The following is a 25,873-nucleotide window of genomic DNA, read 5'->3' on the forward strand; positions in this document are numbered from 1 at the left end:
CGGTTCATTCTTATATCAAAACAACTTTACTTCTATTTTGTTTGTTTTGTCTTTAATTTTAATTTTATACTGGAGTATAGTTCATTCACAGTGTTGTGTTAGTTTCAGGCGTACAGCAAAGTGATTCGATTATACGTACACGTATATCTATTCTTTTTCAGATTCTTTTCCCATATACGTTATTACAGCGTATTGAGCAGAGTTCCCTGTGCTTTACAGTAGATCCTTGTTGATTATCTATCTTATATATAGTAGTGTGTATATGTTCATCCCAACCTCCTAATTTATCCCTCCTCCCCAAAACAACTTTACTTCTAAAAACAACTTCTTTTTTCTGTCTTTGCCATAATCAAGTGGATTAAAACGACTTCACTTAAATCCTCAAGTGGATTTGAAACCATATCAATCAATACACAATATCCTTTGACACACGAAAGTTTAAAATTTGACCAAGTCCAATTTACCTATTTTTTCCTTTTTCTTTCTTTCTTTCTTTTTTTTTTTTTCTTTTTGGCCGAGCTGTGTGGCTTGTGGGATCTTAGTTCCCTGACCAGGGATTGAATTTGGGCCACTGCAGTGAAAGCACCGAGTCCTAACCACTGGACCACCAGGGATTTCCCTACTTATTTTTTTCTTATTTCGCTTGTGCTCTGGGAGTTGTATATAAGAAACCATTGTCTAACACAAGGTCACGAAGGTTTATGTCTTTCTCTAAGAGTTTTATAGTTTCAGCTCTTACATTGAGGTCCATGATCCATTTTGAGTTAACGTTTGTGTACAGCGTGAGGTAGGGCCCCAACTTCATTCTTTCGCCTGTGGATATCCAGCTGTCCCCGCACCAGTTGTTGAAAAGACTGTTCTTTTCCTCATCGAATTGTCTCGGTGTCCTTGTGGCAACCCACCATGAATGTGAGGGTTTATTTCTGGACTCTCAATTCTATTCCACTGATCTGTTCGTCTGTCCTTAACGCCAGTGCCACACTGCCTTGATCTCTGTAGTTTTGCAGTAAGTTTGAATGGGGAAGTGTGAATCCAACAACTTTCTTCTTATTTTTCAAGTTTCTTTTGGCTATTCTGGGGCCCTTGCATTCCCATATGAATTTTAGGATCAGATTGTAAAAAGCCAGCTTGGATTTTGATAGGGATTTCGTCGAAGCTTTAGATCAGTTTGGGGGAGTATTGGCACCATCAACATATTAAGTCTTCGATCCATGAACACCGGTTATCTTTTCACTTAGTTAGATGTTCTTTAATTCCTTCTGACAACGTTTTGTAGGTTTCAGTGTACAAGTCTTTCGCTCCATTTATTCCTAGGTATTTTGTTCGTTTGCTGCTGTTACACGTGGGATTGTCATCATAATTCCACGTTTGGATTGCTCATTGCTAGGTATAGAAATAAAATTGATTTTTGTATATTGATCTTGTATTCTGCCAATTGTTGAACACACTTATTAGTTTTCATTTTGTGTGTGTGGATCTCTTAGGATCTTCCATACACAACATCATGTCATCGGCAAATAGAGGTAGTTCAAGCCTTCCTTTCTAATATGGGTGCCTTTTTACTCCTTCTTCTTGCCTCAATGCTCTGGCCAGAACCTCCTGGACAATGTTGAATAGAAGTGGCAGGAGTATGCAGCAACATGGATGGACCGAGAGATGATCATACTGAGTGAAGTGAGTCAGAAAGAGAAAGACAAATACCATGTGATAGCACTTATATGTGGAATCTAAAATATGACACAAACGAACTTATCTATGAAACAGAAACAGACTCAAGGACACAGAGAACAGAATAGACTTATGGTTGCCAAGGGGGCGGTAGCGTGGAGGAGGGATGGATTGGGAGTTTGGGATTTTATTTATTTATTTATTTATTTATTTATTTTGGCTGCGCCAGGTCTTAGTTGTGGCATGTGGGATCTTCAGTTGCAGCATGCAGACTTCTTAGTTGCGGCATGCATGCGGGATCTAGTTACCCCCACCAGGAATCGAACCTGGGCCCCCTGCATTGGGAGCATGCAGTCTTACCCACTGGACCACCAGGGAAGTTGGGAGTTTGGGATTAGCAGATGCAAACTATTATATATAGAATGGACAAACAACAAGGTCCTACTGTACAGCACAGGGAACTCTATTCAATACCCTGTGATGAGCCATAATGGGAAAGAGTATGAAAAAGAATATGTATGTATAACTGAGTCACTTTGCTGTACAGCAGAAATCAACACAAAGATAGTGGCAGGATGTGGGGTCCTTGTCTCGTTCCTGACCTTAGGTGGGACGCTCTCAGACTTTTATCACTAGGTGTGAGGTCAGCTGTGGGTATTTGTAGACGCCCCTTATTGGATGGAGGACATTCCCTTCTATTTTGAGTGTGCTGAGTGTTTTCACCATGAAAGAATATTGGGTTTGTTTTCATTTGTTTGTTTGTTTTTGCGGTACGCAGGCCTCTCACTGTTGTGCCTCTCCCGTTGCGGAGCACAGGCTCCGGACGCGCAGGCTCAGCGGCCATGGCTCACGGGCCCAGCCGCTCTGCAGAATGTGGGATCTTCCCGGATCGGGGCACGAACCCGTGTCCCCTGCATTGGCAGGAGGACGCTCAACCACTGCGCCACCAGGGAAGCCCGAATATTGGGTTTTGTTAGATGCTCTTCCTACATCCATTGAGATGATCACATAATTTCTGTCCTTTATTCTATTGATATGGTGTAGTACATTTTTCAGATGTTAAACTCCTCCTTTTTTTTTTTGTTTTTTTCAACATAAACCTGTCTCCCTTGGGGGTGGCCTTCGAGTCCCTGCCAAATGCAGCGAGGGTGGCTGATTCCCTTGTATGTAGCAGGCTCTGCAGATACAGCCGGTTTGTCTCATTTAGGTGGTCTTTGTTTATTTCCACAGGAAATGAAGGCAAAGAGGCGGGGTTCAGTGATTCACCGACTTCCCCCCCAACAGACCATGTGCCCCAGGAGAGCAGTGAGTCACCAGCTATGGGCAGAGAAGCCTCTCCATCAGACAAGCTGAAAGGAGGCCCTGGCCTCCTGCCTCCCATGGGCCAGGCCTTGCTCACGTGCCTGGGCCTGTGGTCATGTTCCATTGCAGACAGGGACACGGTGGAACCAGCCCGAAGTCACTGAGAGGGGAAGACTCCGGCCAAACCCAGCTGGGCAGCAAAGCCTGCTGGTCCTGCCGAGCTGCCAGCTGTATCCCCATCAGCTCCCCTTCCTAGGGCAGTCAGGGCTGCAGGGCAAGGGAAGCACAGGGAGGGGGTGTCCTATCCCAGGCATAGCAAGCTCTGCCTCGTCTCCCTCATTCTCTAACGCAGCCCCTCTGGGAGCTTGTCCATGCATCCTGGAGCTGGGATGGAAAGCGCTGCAGTCCGGCCAACAACGGGAGCCTTCCCCAGGACATCCCCGCTGGGCGCCCCCTGCCCCCGATCACACTGGCACACACATCATGTCACCGCTCCCTGTGATATGCACTGTTGTGTCAACATGACCGGCCCCAGGCGCCCAGGCGGGACATTACTTCTGGGGGAGTCTGGGGGCGGGTGTTTCCAGGTGAGATCAGCATTGAATCGCGGACGCAGGAGAGCAGGTGGGAGGGCACCATCTGGTCCCCAAGGTCTGAACAGAAAACAAGGCAGGGGAGGGAGAACGTGCCCTTTTCTGGCCCCACCCCTTGAGCTGGGACAGCTCCTGTCACCTCCTCCTGCCCTTAGACTGGGGTTTACACCATCCGCTCCCCTGGCTCTCAGGCCTCCAGACTCAGACTGGACGACATCACCAAACTGGCCTTCCTGGGCCGCCAGTGTGCAGACGGCAGGTCATTCCCAGCCCCCATAACCACGCGAGCTACCTCACAGGGGCAAGGCCTGAGGCTCCCCTGTGGAATACCCCCAGTCACTCCCACTGGGGCCAGAATCCAGTGCAGCTCCACTCTGACCTTCAGGCCCAAGAGCCAGCCCACCTGGCCCCTGACCTCACCGCTGGCCCCAACCTCAGACCTCAAGTCCAGCCCTTCCCACATCCTCTGCGCCCACCCCACCAGCTTCCTTTCCACTCCTCCAAGCTACCCCTCTGCCTGGAAAGCTCCCCCCAGCACCCCTCAGGGTTGGCGCCATGGCTGATTCCTTCCAGGACCCACGGGGAGGAGTGCCACCCCCCACCTGTCACACATCCTCAGAACTCCCCTCCCTTTGCAGCACTGACATGATCATCGTGGGGTGACATCTGTCACCCTCACCAGGGCCGAAGGTCCTCAAGTGAAGGGGTCCTGGCTGTCCAGCTCCTCACAGCGAGTGCCTGGAATAGGCCTGGCACACGGCTGGCACCCACTAAATGCAGGACTGAAGCAGAGAGAACAGAACAAGCTGGCCAGGCGCGACCCACTTTGGGGGATGGTGGGCCAAGGACGCAGGTGCGTGGTTTTGCCGCTCCCTGAGGGGGGGGGCTCTCTGCCCCCCACGCCCTTCCCCAGAGGGCCCAGGGAAGGGACAGCTCACATCTTTGGCAGGAAATGTCCCTATCACTGTGGGTAGCAGGGAGCTGATGGGAGGGCAGGGTGCCCAGGGCACCTAGACAAGCGATTCTTCACACTGAAGACCTGTTCTACCTCCGCTTCAACAGAAAGAATCTGGGCAGACCCCCAAAGTTGTTACCTCTGTTGTAACGTCCCTTCGACACCCACAAACCCCACACTTGTGCCTGTGGCTCTTACACAAGCGTGAAGCCAAAACAAACTTTACAATAAGCCACGAAGGGAACTACAAAACTACCAGAGTCCCGATGAGTATGACCGCACTGCTCTGGCCGCCCACTGCTATTGAAATTCAAACCACTGTACAGTGAACAAAATGAAAACTTCAGTCCCCAGCGGTGGCACTGGCCACCTTGCAAGTGGTCAGTAGTCACTCGTGCCAGGGTTACTGCAGACGCAGAGCTCTCATCTCTCCAGCTGCATAAAATGAAAACTTCAGTCCCCAGCGGGGGCACTGGCCACCTTGCAAGTGGTCAGTAGTCACTCGTGCCAGGGTTACTGCAGACACAGAGCTCTCATCTCTCCAGCTGCACGTCACCTTGCTGTCACCTGGGGAGAAAGCTTGATGACTCGCCTCTCTGCCTCCTTAGCCCTCTGCCTCCTTAGCAGGAGTGTGGGGCCGGCCCCCTGCGGTACTGGCGCCACCAGGCTGTGCATGAAATACACAACACCTGGAGGTTCCATAAGCGGCTTGGGCCTCTTGGACACAACACTGGCCTGGGGGACACCCTGTCTGTGACCTTTCCAGCACAGACTCTTCCAACAGCCCTCAGGGACTCCCCCTTCCATGGGACAAAGGCTTGGCGGCCTAGGCTCGCCTTCCGGGACCATCAGGCCAGGGCCGCATCAACCGCCACCCGGGTTCCTATCCCGGGAGCGCTGTGAACCAAGCGCGCTGCTATCTCGGCAGAGTTGGCGCCCGTGCATCACCTCCTCCGCGGGGCCTGCTACCATAGTCCCAGGCGCCTGAGGGAGGAGGGGAAGCAGTTTTCTCCGCCTGCAGGCCTGTCCTCCGGCGCGGCCCCTTAGGGGAATCCGAGCGCGCCTGCAGCCCAGAGACGCGTGCCGCGCCTGGCACTCTGTGCCCAGGCCCCGGGGTCCTGACTGCACCAGGTCTGACACCCCGATGTGTGTGAGCGAGGGGGGAAGGGACGTGCGTCCCGCCCCCCGGGGGCTGGGCTGGGGGCTGCGGCTGCTGCCTCTCCGCGCTCGGGCGGCAGGGTCGGGGGCGGGGCCTCGGGGGCGTGGCCTCTGCGCCCTATAAGTGACGGAGCGGGGCGCGCGCCCGGCCAGAAAGCGAGCGCGCAACGGTGGCAAAGACACAGGCGCGCTTCTCGGCCCGGCCTCCAGCGCCCTTCTTGCCCCCCGTCCGCGCGTCCCAGCCGCCCGCCAGGCCACCGGCTGCCGATCAGGCGCCCAGGCCCCGCGCCCGCCGCCCAGGACCGGCCCGCGCCCCGCAGGCCGCCCGCCGCCCGCGCCGCCATGGGGGTGGAGGGCTGCACCAAGTGCATCAAGTACCTGCTCTTCGTCTTCAATTTCGTCTTCTGGGTGAGCCCGGAGCCGCGGGTGGGAGGGCGCTCCCCGAGCCTGGCAGGCCGCGCCCCGCTAGGCCCTGCCAAGGGGGCGCAACCGGGCCGCCAAGTTGCAGGGCCACCTGTGTGCGCAGAGCGCGTGGTGGGGGGTCCTAGGCCGGTGGGTCGCAGCGGTGGGGCTCGTCTGGGGCCGCCGTGCACCTCGAGGGTGGGGCGGGGGGCTCCAAGACGGGTTTCGGGCCTCTGCGCGTCGGGACCCCAGAGCCCCGCGGCCGGGCCGGGCCGTTTGGTGACCTGGGGTCTGTTCCCCGTTGGTGATGGTGGTGGTGCGGTGGGTGCGCGCTCCGAACCCAGTATCCGGCCACTGCTTCAGCCCTCCTGGCCGCTGTTTCTGGGACCACCCTGCTTCGCGGAGACTGAGGGGCTCGAGGGCGGGGCTCCAGACGCCCCGCCCCCATGAGCTCATCGGGGCCACCGCCCCTAGATGGGCGGCCCAGTGCGGTGGCGGGGGCGGGGGGGCGGGGTGCGCACACTCTGCCAGAGTCTTGGGGACCGTCCACCCCATCCCGGGCCCAGTCCAGTTCACCCTCCTGCCTGCTGTCGCCACCCTGAGGGTCGTATGGGGGTCCGGGCCGGGGCGAAGCGCAGAGAGGAAGCGCCCTGGGCCCCGGGTGGCCCGTGTGCTGAGGTGCCTCCCCTCTGGTGCCCCCAGCTTGTGGAGCCCCATCTTCCTCCCCTCCTCACCCAGCCTGACCTTCCAGCCCGTCCTCCCCCTGGGGCGCCGTGGAGGCTGTGAGGGGCAAGGGGCTGGGTGGGTGTTCTGAGTTGGCACAGGCAGGGAGCCTGGAGACCTGGGGTTTCCGAGCCCCAGGGGGGCCGGGGCTGGGTGGATGTCCAGGTCTGGGCTTGTGAGGCCGCTTTGGAAAGAGGAGCCCGCGGGTTGGACGTCTCAGGGTGCGGGAGGGTCTCCTGGGGTCTGCGGGCTGCTGGCCTGAGTTGTGTTTCCTCGTCAGCCTCCACTGCTGGCCTGTGACTGATGAAGCTGTGGCTTTTGTTTCCATTTCCTGTCAGTGTTGGAATTAGGGGGTGGAGATCTCCTTCTGGCCCAGAGGGACCAGGAATGGTTGTCGGGAGCCCCTCTCACAGCTGTGTCCTGCGTCCCCTGCAGTCCCCTGGGCAGAGTGACTCGGGCCCCCTCCTGGCCCCTTCTTGCTTCTCCGCCACCCCGGGCTGCTCACCCCTTGTCACGGAGGACCAGGACAACGTCGGATGGGTGCTTTCTTAAGTTGACACTGGGAGGGTGAACTTTTAAAATGGCTCCTGGAAAAGTGTGTGGGCCTGGGGACATCTGTTTGCCATCTGGACGGCCAAGGGTCCCAGGGTGGACCTCGGGGCACTGAGGTATTTGGGGTGGGGAGTGCAGGGACTGGACACGGAGTGGAGGTGTCACATCCTCCCTGCAGGGGCGCGGGTGGGGGTCCTGTAGCCAGCAGCCTCTGCCCTGGGGGTGGGAGTGGCTAGGCCGTCAGGATGGGCCAGGGTGGGCCGGGCAGCCTTTGCTGAAGGGGTGGTCTTGGAGGGGTGTCACCGGGACACCCCGCTGCCAGCCCCTGAGCCTGTCTGTACCCGCAGAGCCTGGGAGAGCCCTGGTGGGAGGGGGAGGGGGGCGGAGGAAGGGGACTTAGCAGGAGTGGATTCTTGCCTTTGGACTGAGTGTAGGTGCGAGGTGAGTCCCTCCCACCTGCACAGCATGAGAGGTCTCCAGGGCAGGCTCCCCCACCCCACCCCCAGCTCAACCTGGGTACCTCTGGTAATTTCCCAGGCAGCAAGGGTGGAGGCCTGACACATCCCCACCCCCACCCTGGGCCACTTCGTGTTTGGGCTTAAGGAATTGTTTTTGAGGCCTCTCCCCTTCCCTCCCTCCCTGGGCATGCCCAGCAGGCCAGAGGAGCATTTGCTTCCAGTGGCAGCAAGGCCCCACCCACCCACGCTGGGCTGCCCCCTGTGGTGGGATGCCATGCTGAGCCAGGCGGGGGGTGGGGGGGGCGGGGGGGGCCTCTCTGTGCATCCCCTCCCCCAGCATCGCTTGGCCAAGAGCATGGTGCCAGGGGTTTGGACCTCGGTGGAGTCTCCACCCTGCTGCTCTGGTCCTGGGCTTCCTCCCTGCTGAAGCGGGGGGTCCTTCCCCTGGGGTTGTTGTCAGATTAGTTCAGGAAATGGGTGTTGGGCATGGTGGCTGGTAGGGAAGACCGCATTCCTTGGCTAGTGTAGTCAGTAATGCCTGGGAGGCCCCCGCAGGGTCCAGTGGGTGAGGGAGGGCTCCTGGTGCCCAGCCCCACCCACTCACCGTGCACCTGGCCACAGTGCAGTAAGGGGGCGCTGGGGGTGGGAGCTGGGTCAGGAGGTTGAGGACGGGGGTCTGGATTTGGATCTGGGCTTTTTTTTTTTTTTTGGCTGTGTTGGGTCTTCATTGCCGTGCGCGGGCTTTCTCTGGTTGCGGTGCGCGGGCTTCTCATTGCAGTGGCTTCTCTTGTCGTGGAGCACGGGCTCTAGGCTTGCGGGCTTCAGTCGTTGTGGCTCGCGGGCTCAGTAGTTGTGGCTCACGGGCTCTAGAGCGCAGGCTCAGTAGTTGTGGCGCACGGGCTTAGTTGCTCCGTAGCACGTGGGATCTTCCCGGACCAGGGCTCGAACCCGTGTCCCCTGCATTGGCGGGCGGATTCTCAACCACTGCGCCACCAGGATCTGGGCAGGAGCCAATCCCTGCATCTGGGCACTTTTTAAAGTTTCATTTCAGAGAGTAAAGCCTTCCCCCGTGGGCGGCAGCGTCAGAGGCAGGCTGGCATGCTGTCTGAGAAGGAGCCGGTCACCATGCACGCCCACACACACCAGCACACACACTTGCTGTCCCACCTCTCGGCGCCAGACCCCGGGGCCCAGGCTATGTGCACTCAGCACGCCTGACCCCAGCCTGCTTTGGGGGCCCCTGGCCAGGCGGGCCCGGAGGTGTGAGGTGGGGACATGGCAGGAAGAGCAGCGGCCCGGCCCGAGCTGGGGAGACTGTGCAGATGCTCCCCCAAGGGCATGGAATTCCCGCGGGTGAGGTGGGCCCGGGAGCTTCCTGGCGAGGTGACTGGGGCTCGGCCCTGCTGCTGGAGCAGTTCAGGATGAGCAGAGGCGCCTGCCCCTGCTTCCCTGCTCACCCTACTCGAGTGGGCGACCTGGGGCGACCTGGGGCGGGCGCACGCCCCGTGTGAGCCCTGCTCGCCTCATCTGTGAAATGGGTGTGATCACAGCCTCTCCTCTGCAGGGGCAGCAGCAGTGGCCCCCCCGGGACTGGCGGCTCCTCCAGCCGGATGCAGTCAAGGCTTCCTTCCAGAGGTAGCAGGGGCCGTTCGGCCAGACCTGGCTGGGAGTGGGGCTGATGGGAAGCCCTGCTAACTGGCTTTAAATTCTTGCTTCCGGACAGCACATGGCTGCCTACCACTTAGGGGTTCTGTCGCCTTCCTTCTTGGAGAGGGGATGTGACCCAGGCGGGCTCTGGCTGGGGGCAGGGATTTCCTGTTCCTGGTTTCAGTGGGAGGGCAGGTGAGCTCCCCTGATGCCCCCGGGCATCTGGCTGCCACGCTCTGGGGAAACGGCCGTTGGGCCAGGGCCTGCTGAGAAGAGGAAATCTGTGGTCTGTGCCCAGGATGGGCTGGCCCCAGGGAGAGTGTCTGAGCATTACGGGGTGCAGAGCTGGAGCCAGAGGCGGGGAGCCTGGGACCCTGGCCGGCTCTGCTCCAGTGCCCATGCGGTGCCCACCCTGTGGGGTTCCCTCCCCCACCCCCACCCCCAGCTCAGTGTGCCTCCAGAAATTGAGTTCACCCCCAATCCCTAACTCATACTGCTTCCAAGTCCAGACACGGAGATGGGCCCCCCAAAGCACCCCCCCTTGCATATAATCTACCCCCCCACCCCCCGCCTTCATTTCAGCACCTGAAATCCCATGACAGGGAAGAGCCATGAAAATCAATAAGGTGTAGAGTCCGGACACCCGTGGGAGGGGCAGACGTCACCTTTGCACTTGTGCAGCGTTTTGGAGAGGGCCCCAGTTAGGGGTGGGGGAGAAATGCAGGGACCCTGGCTCTGCCCGCCCCCCGAGACGCAGGCCGGGCCCGCAGCCAGGGCTGGGGGTTTCGCCTTGGAGGCAGCATGGCCCTGTGCCGGGACTCCTCACGCTGCGTGGAGCACCAAGCTCACTTCGAATCGGCCCTTTCCAGGTGTCCGGCAGGTGTGGTGTGACCCGCGTCTGGACTTCGGTGCCCCTCCCCTGCCCCCACACTTTGTACCAGCCTAAGTGCTGCTTCACGTAAGCCACCTGGGGCTCTAGGTGGGCCCCCAGGTGCTGGGGGAATCCCCACAGGCGGCAGGGGTCCTGGCCCCAGGGGTGGCCGATCAGCTGGCAGTAGGTCTCCCTTTGCTGGCCGGCCAGCAGCGCATGGTCGCAGGGGTGCCTGTTGGTGCGTAGCCGCCCTCCCTGGGCTCGAGGGCTGCGGGGCTCAGCGGGCAGGGAGGCACCTTAGTGCTGGGGCTCGGTGCGTGGTGGGGGAGGGTGCTGAGGGCAGGGTGGCCGAGAGCCCGGTCATGGGGGTCCGAACGCCACAGAGGCCTGGGGAGCGGGCAGCCCCCTTGCCCCCTTCTTTGAAGCCATGCCCCTTCTAACTTTGGAAGGTTAGTGCTCCCCCTGCCCCCAGTTACTGGGGTAACAGGATGATTGTGGAGAAGGTGAAGGACGGGAAGCTGGGACCATGTGGAGTGGGGGGGTGGGCGGCCCCCTGGCATCCCGAGCGGTCACACGGGAGCCTTCTGTATCAACTCCCACGCGCAGGCCGGCCTGGGTCATAACTCTCCCTCGGGGAATGTCTAATGGCGCCCTGTAACCCGCCTTACCTGTCACGTCACCTGCAGCTGGGCGTTGAGTTTGGTAGCCAGCAGCCAGCTCCTGGCGGGGATGTGGAGGTCAGGCTGTGACCCCGGGGCTGCAGGGGAACAGAAGGGAGGGCCTCGGGCCGCCCGCCTTCCTGGTCTCCAGTCCCAGGTGCTGGGAGGCCTGAGCCCCAGAGCTTGATGGCATTGGTCTCGGGGGTGCTCGGCGAGTTTGGGAAGCACCCTGTGGAGTCCTGCTCGCCCCCGGAGCTCACGGGGAGTCTCCCTCTCACACGGACCAGGCCCTCTCTGCTCCCCATCCCAGGGGCTCGGCCACCCGCCTGCTGGACGGACAGCCTTCCCCTCTGTCCCCGAGATAACGGCTCGGACGCACACGAAGTCCCGCTCCCCTGTGCCAGGCGGGCACTGGGCTGGAGCCATGCCCTTTGCCTCCAGCTGGCCCACTGGAGCGATAAGGAGACCGAGGTCCCGAGTGCCCACACGAGGAAGTGGTGGAGGCAGACTGGAAACCAGGGCTGGTCCTTCAACCACTGTGGTTTGCGGCCTGCACGGCTCCAGGCAGGGGACAGGGCATCCCTAAGGGTGGGGGGCTGTGCCTGGGGTTGTGCGGGGAGCACGTGGCAGCCAGAGAACCCAGCCTGCCCCGGGGCCCCTCCACTCACCTCTGGCCCCTGCCTGGGCCCACCCACCTCCTGTCTTCCGCCCAGTGTTTCCCCAGCCTACCCAGATCCTCCTTGTCTGATGTGTGCGCCCCGCTGCAGCCCCGCTGCAGCACCCTTTGCCGGCAGGTGGCTGGGACGTCTGTGTCCACACGCCCCTCGCTGCAGGGGCTGAGGGGACACAGGGACATCCCACAGGAGGGGCCCTTTCAGCCAGTGGGGTGAGTGTAGGGCCGGGGAGCAGGCCGCTTCCCGGCCTCCCCGCCTGCAGTGGGTGGTAGGTAATCTAGGGGACGGGCCCAGGAAGCAGGCGGGCCCTGCGGGTTCCCCAGGCGCACTCCGCTGTGCCCAGAGAGGTGGCAGGGTGTCCTCGGGGGCCTGCACTCCCCTCCTGGCAACAAGGGGCTCCTGCATCCCGCAGCTGGCGGGGCCCAGGAGGGCCAGTGTCCTCTTCCACCCCCGTGGCTATTCTTAGAGGCCAGTCCAGGCGGCTTCCTGACGTCGAGGGGCCTGGAGGGTAGTTTCCGCTTCCTGGCTGAGGCGAGGGTCCCTGCTTCTCTCTCTGTACTTCCTTCCTGCCTTGAGCTGGGTGGCTGTGTTCCCGGAGGGCACAACAGGGCCGTAGGGTCGCTGCCCACCCCCCGGGAAGGCTGAGTCGGGCCCCGCGTCACCCTGTTCTCATGGTGGGTGGAGATGGAGGGTCAGCCTCCAGGGACCCAGGTCCCCGCCCAGCCCAAGGGTGGTGCCCTCTGCCCCCACTGACCCTCCACATCCCATCCTCCAAGGGTCTTTGCTGCACCTCTTTCCTCTGACTTATCCCGGTGTCTGCAAGGGCGTTTCCTGCCTGTGGCCTTCACTGCCCTCCTGGGGAGGGTCTCCAGGCCCCCAGGACCTCCTGGTTGCCGAGCTGCATGGGCACTTCATGGCACATCTTCCCAGCAAGAGTGTGCACCCCTTGCGGTGGCGGGTTAGGGAGCAGAGCGGCTCAGAGCCAAGGCCCTTCCTGGGTCACGAGGGAGCTGCCCCTTCTATCGTCTGTCTCTGAGAGCGTCAGAGCTGCTAAGTAAGGGAGCACGTTGATGCGTGGGTGTCCCTGTCACTCCTGGAATACGTGGGCAGGACTTGGGGTGACCACTGGGCCAGCACGTGTGGGTGGGGAGGGATGGAAGACAGATCCCAGCTCAGCTCCCACCCAGGGCCTGGCAGGAGCCGGGGTGGGGGGGGCGGGGGGAAGGTTGCCCCAGGCCTGCCCGGGTAGCACCCACTCCTACGCCCTTTCAGCTGCTTCTTGGAAATGCAGACAGGCCGGGCAGGAACCCAGTGTACTTGGCAGCCCCCGTCCCCCCCCTTTTAGTTGACGCTATTATTTATTATTCTCAGAAAGGAGGAAGAAAGAAACAGAAACTGCATCTTTCATAGGATTACAGACAGTCCGTGCCGTCCCCTGGTGTGGAACCCTTCAGTAATCCCAACAGGTTAGGGGCTCCTTCCTGAGCCGCTCGCCAGCCCCACCCAAGCAGGAGCATCTCAGGACGCAGGAGCATCTCAGGACGCAGGAGCAGGTGGCAGCGGCACTTCCGCCAGGCCAGCTAGCAGGAGAGGGGGAGGGGGTGAGTGGAGATGTGTCAGACTCTGCCACTGAGCAGCCTGCCTGAAAACTGCCGAGGGTGGTCACAGTAACCGCCCGCGCTGTCGAACGCCGTGGACGGTGGCATCACCTGAGTGCCCTGCGTCCGTCAGCTTGTGTACTTTTATTTTTTGAATTTTATTTTTTATACAGCAGGTTCTTATTAGTTATCTGTTTGAGACACATCAGTGTATACATGTCAATCCCAATCTCCAAATTCATCCCACCATCCCCCACCCCCTGCCGCTTTCCCCCCTTGGTGTCCATACGTTTGTTCTCTACGTCTGTGTTTCTATTTCTGCCTTGCAAACCCTTTCATCTGTACCATTTTTCTAGGTTCCACATATATGTGTTATTATACGATATTTGTTTTTTCTTTCCGACTTACTTCACTCTGTATGACAGTCTCTAGATCCATCCACGTCTCTGCAAATGACCCAATTTCGTTCCTTTTTATGGCTGAGTAATATTCCATTGTATATATGTGTCACATCTTTTCAGCTTGTGTACTTTTAGTTCCTCATCATACACACAAGGATATTGGAGGCACAAAGGTGCCGAGATGGTCCTGAGATGACCCAGTAGCCAGAGGCTCTGGGGGCCCTTGGCTGCCACATTCTGATTCCCACCCAATGCGAGGACTAAGTGCTTTCCATTAAGTCTGGACTCTGTTTTATAGCAGGCATAAGTGTTCCTTCGTTTATCCGGTCCCTTTTTTGACCCTAAAACCTCAGTCTTGTGGACAAGACTTCAGCGTTTCCAGGTGCTTGCTGTTGGCTGCTAGAAGCCTGGGTGTCCTCACCTTGGCGGACGGTTGGCATGAAGACAGCAGGCTGGATCCTTTGGGACCAGAAGAAACATTTACCCCTAAAGGCTTTGCTGCTTAGAAGTTCAGTGGACGGGGATTTGGGTGTGTGGGGTTTTTTAAACAGCTTTCTTTGACATAGCGTCAACTGCACGTTTAAAATGTACAACTTGGTAGGGTGGTCCACCAGGAGAGTGAATGTATCCATCACCCGCAGAGGTGTCCCCGGGGCCTTGGGATCCCTCCTCCCCATCCCAGGCCACCCGCCGGCCTGTCATCTGTGCCCGTGATCGGCATTTCCTGTACTTTTTATGTGAACGGAATCGGAAGGTGGTGGTTTTTCCTCTTGGTCTAGATCGGCGGGGGTATCTGGAGATTCACTCTGGTGGTTGTGTCAGGAGTTCCAGGAGTTTCTTCCCTTCCCCTGCTGGTGGGCATCCACCCACTCACTGCTTGAAGGGCACCGGGTTGTCCCCGGTTTGGGGATGTTACCAGGAAAGCTGCTAGCACGTTTGTGTGGGCATGAGCTTCCACCCCCTGGGGCAGTACTGGGGGTGCAGAGGCTGGGCACGTGGCGGGTGGAGGGGAGGTGGGGTCCTTGTGCCGAGGGCCCAAGCTCTGTCTCCTGTGTCCCCGCTGCTCCCCACCCTCGCCTGGGGGTCTTCTCACTTCAGCCCATCCCATAGGTACTTGGGGGTGTCTCACTGTGGTTTAATTTGCATCTCCCTGCGACCAATGACTCTGTGCGTCTTTCCATGCGTTTATTTGCTGTGCACATTTCTTCTTTGGCGAAGTGTCCAATTTTTTTTTCTTTTGCCCGTTTTTTAAAAATCGGTTGTTTGTTTTCTTGTCATTAGAGTATTGCAAGTCCTTTATAAATTTTGGATATGGGTCCTTTGTTAGCCATTTGCAAGCCCCAGTCCGTGGGTTATCTTTTGAAGAGCAGGCTTCTTTCAGACCTCTGCCGCTTCTGGGACCCCTGCCCTGCCCTGGGCAACCCCTCCCTGCAGAGGCACGGGTCCACCCCACCCTCTGCCTTTTCTCATGGCCTGGGTGGGGGGATTCGGGGGGGGATTCGCAGTGCTGCCTTTCCCCTTCCTCTGTAGGTGACCTTAGGTGAATGCCCATCCCAGCCCCCGAAACTGGGGGTGGCCACTGCCACCATTGCCTTCATCCAGGCCCACCCCAGTGGGTCTGTGCGGGGCCTGGAATGACTGAGGACCAGCTGAGGAGGGTACACTTAAGCGCCAGGCTCTCCCCTGCTTGGAGGCGGGACTGCCTTCCCTGTTCACCCTTCAGGAGGTGGGCTGGAGCCACAGGGGAGTCTGGAGGCTGCTGTCCCCCCTCTGCCCCTGCCCCCCCGCACATCCTGGGGTCTGCAGTGGAAAGCCCTTCCCGAGACAGGAGAGATGGGGACTTTGCCTGCCACCCCACGGTTAGCATCTGGGTGCTGGGATAAGCATTACCCTCACAGCATTTGTTAGGACCAAGTGCCCTAGATGGGCTTGTCCCCTTGGCTTCTGGGGTGAGGGGCTGCATGGGGAAGATGGGAGTGGTCCCAGCCCAGCCAGGGGGGCGGGAGGTGCCACTCCACGCTCAGCTCTCCTTACCGACGGCGATACTGAGGCTGAGTCAGGGCTTGGGGCCAGGCCTCTGTGACTGCAAAGGAGGCCCAGGACAGGGCTCCCCCTGCCCCACCCCCTCTGTCCTGGAACGTCTCACAAAGCAGTCTCTGGACCACAGTTTCAAAACAGAATAAGTGGCGGTTTCTAGCCAGAGTTACCACGGCAACCCTCAGCCTCACCACCGCTGCCCGCCTGCCCAGAGGAGCAGGACTCCCTCCGGAGCCTACCTGCCCCGTCCCCGCCCTCCCCCTCCCCCTGCCCCGTCCCCGCCCTCCCCCCCATCCCCACCCTCCCCCTCCCCCTGCCCCGTCCCCAGGCCCTCCCACCCGCTTATGGGTGTGACAGACACCAGGAGCAGCCACGGGACGCGGGGAGTTCGGCACTGCCCTTCCAGTGGTGTGCAGGGGGGCCCCGGAGGGACCCTGTCGGTCCCACTGCATGTGCTCTGGGAAGGGGGAGAGCAAGTGTGTTGCCCTGGGTGTGGGGAGTGGAGTCCCTAGTTGAACGTTTGGAAGAGGGGGTCAGAGAGGGTGCCGTCCCGCCCTCGGGGGGGCGGTGTCGACAGCACCACCTTCGGGGTCAGCCCGGCTGCTGCCGGGCGCCAGCGGTCCCCAGTGGTCCCCACCAGCCTCACCGTCCACGGAGCCCAGCGTAGGAGGGCCTGGGCTGGGGCCGCGGGGCTCCTGGCCTCCCCATCCCCCATCAGCGCCCTAGCGTCACCTGCCTGGAGATCCCTGGAGATCCCTGGAGATGCTTGGGGCTTTCTGTGGGGCAGCCCCTGGTGCTGGGGCTTCGAGTCTCACACGCTCTACTGAGCCTGTCTCAGGGCCGCGCTCCCTGGCCAGGGCCTTGGGGACAGGCACTGGGCCAGCCAGGTGGTCTTCTTGGGGTCCGCTTTTCGGTTTCTCTTCCTCATTGGACACGTAGCTGACGGTCTGTGTAGGAGCTGGTGCTTGTAGCTCCGGGGACAGTTACTGCCTCGGGGAGCAGCCCAGGGAGGAGGCTGGGGTGCGGGGGCCAGCTTGCCTGGGTGGGTCAGATGCTCAGGCGTGGGCCTGCTGGGCCCGGTCTGGGCTCACCCTCAAGGACAGACCCCACCTAGCCCTGAGCCACCGTGCTCGCAGGGGCATGAGTCAGCCGGAAGCCCGCGCCCCCCGTGCCAGGCTCTGAGCAGAGCCCCCTCTCCTGCCCGCCACTCAGCGCAGCCTCCGCCTTGCGGTCTCTCTGGCGAGCACCGCGAGCTCCCTTGCTCTCCCGGCGGTTTGCCGTCTCCGTGATGGCAGGGAGTTACCCCACAAAGCCCCGGCCCTGTGGCTTCCCGGCTGCCACCGGCCCCAGCAGCCTCTGCCATCCACACCAGGGCCCCCGTGGCATCGAGTGCCCACCCCCTCCTCAAAGAAGTACTTGTTGTCTGTCTGAATGCATATTAACCAGGTGTCCTGCATCTTATCTGGTAACCTGTCTGGGAGTCTCACTCCAGTGGTGCTGGCGGGAGGGTTGGGGACCAGCCACATGGTCCCCCATGCCCAGGTCCCCCGGGGCATCATGACAACCAAGGCAGCAAATCAGACATTTGGAGCCAGCAGCAGCCCAGACCCCAGGGGCTAGTGCGTCCTGCCTGGAGGGAAGCCCTTCACGCAGACCCAGCGGACAGGAGGGTTCGGCACCCTCCTCTGTGCGTGTGTGCAGTGTGGTGGATTCACGCTCACCACTGCTGGGCTCCGGGCCACGAGTGACACCATGCCCTGCTCTTTCTGCAGCTGGCTGGAGGTGTGATCCTAGGCGTGGCCCTGTGGCTTCGCCATGACCCTCAGACCACCAACCTCCTCTACCTGGAGCTCGGAGACAGGCCTGCACCCAACACCTTCTACGTAGGTAAGTGGCAGAGGACGGGCTGAGGACCCCGGCTAGCTCTGGGCTGGGGGCCGGCAGGAACGGGCCACTGGGGTGTGTGATCATAAGCTCAGTAAGGCCTCAGGCAGGCTGTCACGGAGGGCTTCCAAGGAGGGCTTCCAGGAGGAAGCAGGGGCTGAGCCAGCTCAGCGGGGCTGGCTTCTTGCTGGGGCAGGGAGGAGGCCAGCCAGGAAGGGCTCTTCTGGCCAGAGGGTGAGACGGAGCCAGAGAGCAGGTGGGGTTATGTCAGCCTGGGGGCCTTGAGGGTCCCCTCTGGAGTTGGTGCAGTGCCTGCCTGGGCGGGGGGTGCTCCCAGGGAGAGCTGGAACTGGGGGCGGGGTGTGTGTGTGTGGCTTTTTGGGACCCCACCCGACCACCTTAGGGGGGGCGACGGAGCAGGAGAGCGGCAGCTGGGTAGGGCGGGGGCAGAGGGGTGTTCGGGAGGCCTGGCACAGGGGCGCTGCTGGGCAGCACAGAGGTCCCTTCCAGTGGGGGGCCAGGAGTGGCCTGGCGAGTGGCGTGGCGCTCAGACTGGGCCGCGCCTGCCCCCTTCCCCTGCGCTCCCCTGTGTCATATGGTGGGTGTTTCAGGGGAGGCTTCCTGGGAGGGTGGGGCTGGAGCCCAGAGCCCCCAGGTTGGAGACTCAGGGCCTGCATGACTCTGCCCTGCAGCCACACCTATAGCCGCTGTGTTAGGCTGCGAGTCTGCCTCCTGGGCGCCCGTGGTGGCCCCTTCGGGGCATCCATCAGGCTGTGGGGGGGGGGGCTTGGGCCAGCGGCCCCCGGGGTGGGGATGGGAGTGCCGGAGGAGTGACGGAGGGGTGGGAGGGGAGAAGGGGTGCCCCCCGCCTCCTGCTGGGCCCCCTCCCCCCAGCAGGGAAGGTGGGGTCTGGCCCTTGTGGAGCTGTGGGAGTGTTTGTTGAGATGCTTCTGTCCTTTAAAGGACTGGCTCCTGGGCTGGCCCCTCTCGCTCCCACAGGCGAGCAGCAGGGCAGGGAACCTTCAGGGCTCACGGCGCCCTGAGGGGCCAGCAGCCACCCCGGGTCACATGCTTGACCCTCGGTGGGAGTGGCCCTCACACTCACCTCCCGCCCCGGGGCCGTGAGGGGTGCCTGCCCCCTCCCTGCCCGTGGCCCCCTGGGCCATAGCTGGGAGGGCTGGGTTCCGGGGGTCATGGATGGGGGGCGGAGACCAGAGCCTGGGGTTCTGGCGGCAGGGCTCCCGGGGTCAGCCGTCCCGGGGAGGGTCCCGAGCCCTCTTCCGCAGGTTCCTGGGCTCCCCCCATGCTGTGGGGCCCCTCACAGGTTCGAGTCTCAGGAGCAGAGGGTGAGTCTGCCTCCCGAGAGGGCACAAGGGGTCCGTGACCCGGGGCCCCCGCACACGCACCAGGCCCCCTCAGAAGCAAGGCAGTCAGCGGGGCCCACACGTCTGAGGACGCGGGAGTGTCCTCTGGGCCCTCGAGGGGTGTTTCTCTCCTGCGGTGCTCCTCCCAGGCCTCTCCTTTCCCTCTCAGAGCCCCCGCAGGGGTCTGAGCCAACCTGTGGCCGGGCCTTTTGTCCCAATGTGGGAAGGGCGGCTGCCATCTCTCCGTCCCCCTCTCTGGGACCTTGGGTGCAGTGGGCGTGGGCTCTGCTGGCGGCAGAGTTGAACCGGCCCCAGGGCGAGCAGTCTGGGAAGGGGTCCCTCCCAAATTGCTGGGTCCGGGGCCGCCAGCCTCGTGGCTGGGGCAGCTCCTGCTGTCAGCCCAGCGTCTGGCCCAGGAGGCAGGAGAGGAGCTGAAAGCTCCCCTGCTTCAGGCCAGGATGGGGCAAGAGCGGCGACGGGCTGCAGGCTTGGGTTAGGGACACAGTCCAGGCCGCCGGTGCGCAGACGTCTGGGGGGACCTTGGCGGGAGAATGGAGGCGGCGGGGCTGTGCTCAGGCTCTGGCGGGGAAGGGGTCCCACGGGAGAGGCTCGTCGAGGGCAAGGCTGGCGTTGGAGCAGGTGTCCCCCCGGTCCACTCACTGGGGGCCGCACGTCACCTGGGGCCTGACCCTGGCTCCTCCTGGCTCTGGAGAATCCTGCCCTTGGGGAAGCAGTGCCGGCTGCTGGGGAAGCAGTGTTAGCTGCGGGACCACCCGGCAGGCTGGGTGCCAGCCCCTGGACCTTCTGCTGTGTCCCCATGGGCGGGGGCCTCTCAGAGCCCCTCTGGCCACAGAGTTCCTGCCCACCCAGGGCCGGCCTTTCGGAGCCTCTTGCTGGCTCTGATGCAGACTGGGCCTGCCAGGGAGCTGGGGGAGCAGACGTGGGCCCTGACAAGAGCTGTCTGTCCAGTGCCAGGCAGCGGGGGAGGGTGAGCTGGGCTGGCTTAGCACCCCAGGCAATGCTGCAGGGCCCAGGGGGGTCCCGGACCTCACTGGCCAGAACCAGGCGGAGGGCTCTAGGTGGAAACCCGGCACCGTGGGGGGGCTTGGGGCTGGGCCTGGGGGTGGTGGGTGGGTCAGGTACCGCCTCTGGGTCTCCCAGCCTCTCGCAGGGCCCTCCAGAGCCCGGAACGCCAAGGTGCCCCTCCCTGGCGCCCTGTGCCATCTCGCTGAACCTCAGGCAGTGATGTGGGGATGGGGGTCTCAGGACCTGAGCAGAGAGCACCTGGCTCAAGGGTGCTGTGCCCGAGGGAGGAGCCCCCGAGGGCAGGCCTGGCGGGAGGCTCCGTCTGTCCAGAGGGGAGGCCCCGGGCGTTTTCTGAGCCCAGCAGTGGGTCCTGGCCCCCAGGCTCCTTCTCCAAAGCCTGGCCAGGCAGGGGCGACAGGCCCTTGGCACCGGAGCCCTGGGACCCATTGTCCTAGCACTGTGGAGGGGGCTTGGGCTGCCTGCCCGCCGTGTAACCATGGCGACTGGGGGGTGGGCCCAGGTCTGCTGGTAGGACTAGGGTTGTGGGAGGTCCTTGGAGAGACGTGGTCCGCGTTTCAAGGGGCACGGGCCCCGCCTGGGTGAACTGTGGATGCAGAGAAGGGCCGCATGACCAGCAGTGGGTGCTGGGCAGGCCAGGGGGGCAGACTGACCCCGTGTGCCATCCTTGAGCTATCCCAGCCGCCAGGCCTCTGCGTCCAGCAGGCTCCAGCCCCCGGGGTCAGGGCCTCAGAAGCCGGGTAAAGCCCCCTCCTCTGAGCAGAGCAGCCGGACTCGAGCCCCCGTCTGAGAGGGCACAAGTGAAGTGGACTCGCCAGACCCCTGGGCTCACCTCCACCCCACCCCACGGGCCAGTAGCTGGGTCCTCTGCGCCAAGATGGGGGTGGTCCTCCACGGTGCCCCCAAATCCCGGAGACTGCGGGAACCAGAGAGGGTCTGGGTTGTGGCATCGCACTGAGTTCTCTGAACACTAACCATGGGCCGTTCGGTCCTGGCCTCGGCAACGCCGGTCTCCACCCACGTCACAGAGGAGGAAACTGAGGCCTGGAGAGGGGCCCACACGGCCCCGCCGGGCTGCCAAGCCCTTGCAGCTCCTCTCCAAGCCTCCAGGCATCTGCTGTCTTCCCAGCAGGGTGGGCGTCGGCGCCTCGTGGCCCCTCCAGAGGCCTGGGCAGTGGGGTGTGTGTACGCAGCCGGGGAGGAGGGCTTCCGGGGGCATCTGTCCTGCCTCTTTGGGGTGTCAGGGCACTGAGGGCAGCCGTCTCTCCCCTGCAGGCATCTACATCCTCATTGCCGTGGGTGCTGTGATGATGTTTGTTGGGTTCCTGGGCTGCTACGGAGCCATCCAGGAGTCCCAGTGCTTGCTGGGGACGGTAAGGCCCCGGGCCGGGGCCAGGCTGAGGGTGAGGGCTGCGGGGCTGGCCGGGGGCAGAACCGGGGGCAGAACCGGGAACTCCGGTGGAGACAGAACGCCTTCAGTCCCCGACGTGGAGCCTGGTGCCCCCCTGGCCAGTCTAACCCTGCGGACCTCCCCCAGAATGCCAGCTCTCCGGTTTCCCCAATCGGGTCTCAAATCCCTCCGAGGTGGACTGCCGTTACGTCTAGTTCTTTGTCTAGTTTCTACTGAGTTCCAAAGTTGCTTTTTCTTTTTCTTCCTTAAAAAAAGCCAGCTATAATAGTGAGTGAGTCCCAGTCCCAGAGCCAGCCTCAGGTGCCCCTAGGCATGTCACCCACCGAAGGGAAGCGGAGGCCTGGCTGTGCTGCCCAGGGCCTGGCGTCTGGGAGACGTGGGCTGCAGGAGGCTGTGCCTGTGTCTCCGGTGGGCGAGCCCAGGCACACCACGGCGACACCCTTCCCGTGGGCTTTGCCTCCCTGCCCTTTCCGACCCACCCAGAACCAACCATGGCCTCCCCTCCCACACCCACCCCATCCTGTGGAGCCTGGTCCCTCGGGGGCGATGAGAACATTGGCATCTCGCTGCCGGGCCGAGTCCTAGACTCTGCTTCTCGGCCCCAGGCCTCTCATCCGGTCGGGTCCTGGGTGGGTGGATACCACCGGCCACCCCGCGCATGCTGGCCGGTCACTGGGGCCTCAGGAAGGCCCGGGCCCTCTCTGGCCAGCTCTGACCTGCCCTCTCCGCCGTGCCCTCCCCTTTTCAGTTCTTCACCTGCCTGGTGATCCTCTTCGCCTGTGAAGTGGCTGCCGGCATCTGGGGTTTTGTCAACAAGGACCAGGTGAGGCAGTGTCTGTGGGGAGGGGCAGGAGGGCTGCTGGTGGGGAGGGGGAAGGGGCTCGGGCTGCGGGGGAGGGGTCAGACTGCAGGGTGCTTTGGGAGGGCTCTTCCCGGTAGGAAGCCCACAGAGGGCTTTCTGGAAGAGGCAGCATGGCGACCGAGCGGAAGGCAGGGTCACCTTCTCTAGGGCTCAGTGGCGGGCAGGTCTGTCCTGGGAGTGATACCTTCCGGGAGAGCCAGGTGAGGGCACGTCTCGGGGTGGGGGGGGCGGCAGTCCTGCTGTGCTGTGACCGCCTCCCTCCCCAGATCGCCAAGGATGTGAAGCAGTTCTACGACCAGGCCTTGCAGCAGGCCATAATGGACGACGACGCTAACAATGCCAAGGCTGTGGTGAAGACCTTCCACGAGACGGTACAGGGGAGCCGGGGGACCGGGGGAGAGGCGGGGGCCGCGGAGGGTGTCCAGAGGGGCCGGCGGACCAGGAGAGAGGCGGGGGCCGGGGAGGGCGTCCAGGGGCCTGGGGTTTTGTCCTCTCAGTGAGACCTCAGCCAGGAGCGGGAGGGGCATTGGAACCTGGGGAGATTCTGAGGGACCTGGGGGTCCCCGGTGGGAACTAGATGAGCCAAGGAAGATGGGGTGCAGGGGTCTCTGCGCAGTATAGCTAAGTGGGAGGAGGGGCAGAGTGGGCCCCCTGGGCTCCGTTCTCCCCCTGGAGGGAACCCGCCCAGCTCCCCGCCCCCACGCCTGGCCGACGCAGCTCCTGGGGCCTCTGTAGCCTGCGGGCCACGTGTCCAGGGCTGACGGCGGGCGCCCTCCATCTCTGCAGCTTAACTGCTGTGGCTCCAACGCGCTGACCACAGTGACCACCTCTGTGTTCAAGAACAGCCTGTGTCCCTCAAGCAGCAACGTCATCAGTAACTTGCTAAAGGTGTGTGGTGATGGGTGGGGCCTCCCAGGGTGGGGCGGGGCCTGCCCGCTCCCCCATTTGGCTGCCACCCCTGGTGGGTCCTGGGCGGTGGCTGGCCCTCTCGGGGCTCCCGCTGGCAAGGGCAAGGACACGGCCATACTGGGCAGTGCTGTGGCTGGAGTTGGGGCTGCTCTGCCTGGGGGCCGAGGCCAAATTTTTGCTGCCGGCCGGCCCATGGGGAGGCGAGTCTCTGGCCCAGGTTCCCGATGGGGGAGCCCTCTGAACCTGGCATGGAGGTGCCCTGACCTCCCGGGTCAGCCCTGTCGCGGCGGTGCTTCCCAATCTCTTGAGTGCGAGAGGGCGCACACGGCACACTCGCCATTTCCGTGTTTGTTTAAAACGGATGTGAGGTAAAACCTGGCAGAGACTAGGCCCTGTTCACGCCTCTGCTGAGGGGTCCTGGAGGGCAGGGCTGTGCCCCTCTGTGCTCCTTCTGCAATGACCCTGGGCCACGGCCTCGCCGGGGGCTGAGGACGGGCACCTCTGAACGCTGTCTGGCCGCCCCCGCAGGAGGACTGCCACGGGAAGATCGACGAGCTCTTCTCGGGGAAGCTGTACCTCATCGGCATCGCCGCCATCGTGGTGGCTGTGATCATGGTGAGTGGGGCGGGCCTGGCATCTGCTCAGGGTCCCCCCGCGGGTCTCCGGGCACTGACCCACCTGCCCGCCCCCACCCCCTTCTCCGCAGATCTTCGAGATGATCCTGAGCATGGTGCTTTGCTGTGGCATCCGGAGCAGCTCGGTGTACTGAGGCCGAGGCCGCAGGGAGGGCCGCTGGGACCCCTGCAGGGCCCCCAGAGCGACCCGGACACTTCTGAGAAGGGGCCGTCACCACCTGTGTATATAACCTCCTGGTATCACTGCTACACTTATCAGCCTTTTTACTTTTGAGGTTCTGTTCTTGTCCTGAAGTTCCCTGTTGCTTTCGGGGGTGATGTCACCTGTAGGTGGCATGTGAGTGGCCTTGGGGACTGCAGGGCAGGGGCCCCCTCTGCTTTTGGGGCTGCTCGGGGGTTCTGCTTGCTCAGCCGGGCCTCTCCTCGGGGCCACGAAGGGCCGTCCGGCCAAGCTGCACCCTCCTACCCACCCGTCCCCACGGGTGGCACACGCTCAGCCTTTTTTAATCCTTGTTCCTTTCCGGCCACCTGTCTCTAGAGCCGGGTCCACGAGCAGCCTTATGCCTTCAACGCACCTCTCCTTTCTAACGCGTCACCTTCGATTGTAATTACATCTTGAAAGTCATTCAATAAAGAAGGAAAAATCAGGCATGCTACCACGATGTCCGGCCCCTTCCTGTGCCCATGGTGTCTGAGACCCAGGGGCAGCCCGAGGAGCCTGGCGCAGGCGGTGCTCAGCTCTTTGGACCTCGCTGGGCCCAGGCTGTGCTGCCGACCCTGTTGGTGGGTGTCTGTGGGGCGCCCAGAAGGACTCCGCGGAGGGAGTGCCCCTTTGTTGGGCCTTTGGAGCAGCCTCCACCCCCATTCCTTGTGCACCACTGCCCAGCAGGGTCTGTGCGGGGCAGGCAGGCGGCCCAAGAATGTGGTACCGGATGTGGGGCCCCTGCAAGACTCCCCGCCCTCCTGAGGTCCAGCTCAGGAGGATGGACACACTGCTCCCTCCCAAGGGTCTGAGGGGCTCTTCTCTGACCTTCTAGTTGCTTGCAGACGTCCCGTCATGGGGCTGGGTGCCCATATCTTGCAGAGGCTGGAGGGCAAGGCCTCAGCCACTACCTGGGGGAGCCTACCTGGCCCACCACCGTGGACTGAGGCCCAGTCACCTCTTGGGTAGGCTGCTGCCCCCAGCGGGAATGCTGGGTGATGTCACCATTAGCTGCATGCAGGTACCCCCCTGCACGTACATTAACTTGACCTCTTGAGACAAGTCCCTGGCTGGGATTCATACGTCAAGGGCTCCCTGGGGCCTCCTTGGGGGGCTGATTTTGGAAACTAACCCCAGCCCTGCATTGGGGGTCACAGGGCCTCAGCGGGCCTGCCCTTCCACAGTCCAAGGGGGTGCTGGTGGGTTGGGAAAACTGGATGGCCCAAGGAACCAGCTCCTTTTTACTTCTCCCTGTGCTGCGAAGCCCTGGGAACATCCTGGCCGAGGCCTGGGTGTCACCCCTGCTAGCTGCGGTGTGAACTAGCTGCCTGCGGTGGCCTGGACTCCGCGTTCCCGGTGAGGCCCTGCATGGGGGTGGCCTTAGGGATGATCAGAACGGGCCCTGTTTCCTCTCTGGGTCCCTGGGCTAGGCCGCAGCATGGCCTGAACCCTGGATTCCAGGGCTGCAACCCGGGGCGAGGGAGCGCGCTCTGGCCGTCCAGCAGGCGAGGCGTCAGCAGGGAAAGGGCGCCGGCCGCCTGGGCCCCGGGCCGAGGTACGTGCGGCCCGTCCAGGGGAGACTGGGATCTGCCCTGAGCTTCCGGGCAGAAATAACCAGGCAGGCCATCGACCATCGGCAGGAATAGGTAGGGGCGCCTCTCCCAGGAGAGCTGCCGCACGGCGGGCCCGGGCAGTCGGGAGGTTGGCACGAGCGCGCAACCTGAGGCACGCCCCGCTGCCCAGCTCCCGGGACCCACGAGGGCGTGGCCGGCCGCTCTAGGCCAGGACCGGAAGTGCCCGGGAACAGCGCCGCACGCGTCGATGCACTTCCGGTCCTCGCGGCTTCCGGCAAGCGGCGCTGCGG

General features: G+C 62.2%; 1 protein-coding gene across 1 annotated transcript; it reads left to right on the forward strand.

Moving 5' to 3' along the window:
- Window positions 1-5,836: 5,836 nt before the first annotated feature.
- On the forward strand, window positions 5,837-24,463 carry CD81 (CD81 molecule). Its single transcript, XM_022591071.3, has 8 exons — window positions 5,837-6,084; window positions 17,471-17,585; window positions 21,266-21,363; window positions 22,150-22,224; window positions 22,530-22,634; window positions 23,050-23,151; window positions 23,701-23,787; window positions 23,879-24,463. The coding sequence occupies exons 1-8, from the start codon at window positions 6,019-6,021 to the stop codon at window positions 23,939-23,941; spliced, it is 711 nt and encodes a 236-aa protein (XP_022446779.1). The 5' UTR covers window positions 5,837-6,018; the 3' UTR covers window positions 23,942-24,463.
- Window positions 24,464-25,873: the final 1,410 nt, after the last annotated feature.

The sequence above is a fragment of the Delphinapterus leucas genome, chromosome 7, assembly GCF_059928025.1.
Source record: "Delphinapterus leucas isolate spDelLeu-1000000601 "Yukka" chromosome 7, BTC_Dleu_Yukka2, whole genome shotgun sequence".
NCBI classification, from domain to species: domain Eukaryota; kingdom Metazoa; phylum Chordata; class Mammalia; order Artiodactyla; family Monodontidae; genus Delphinapterus; species Delphinapterus leucas.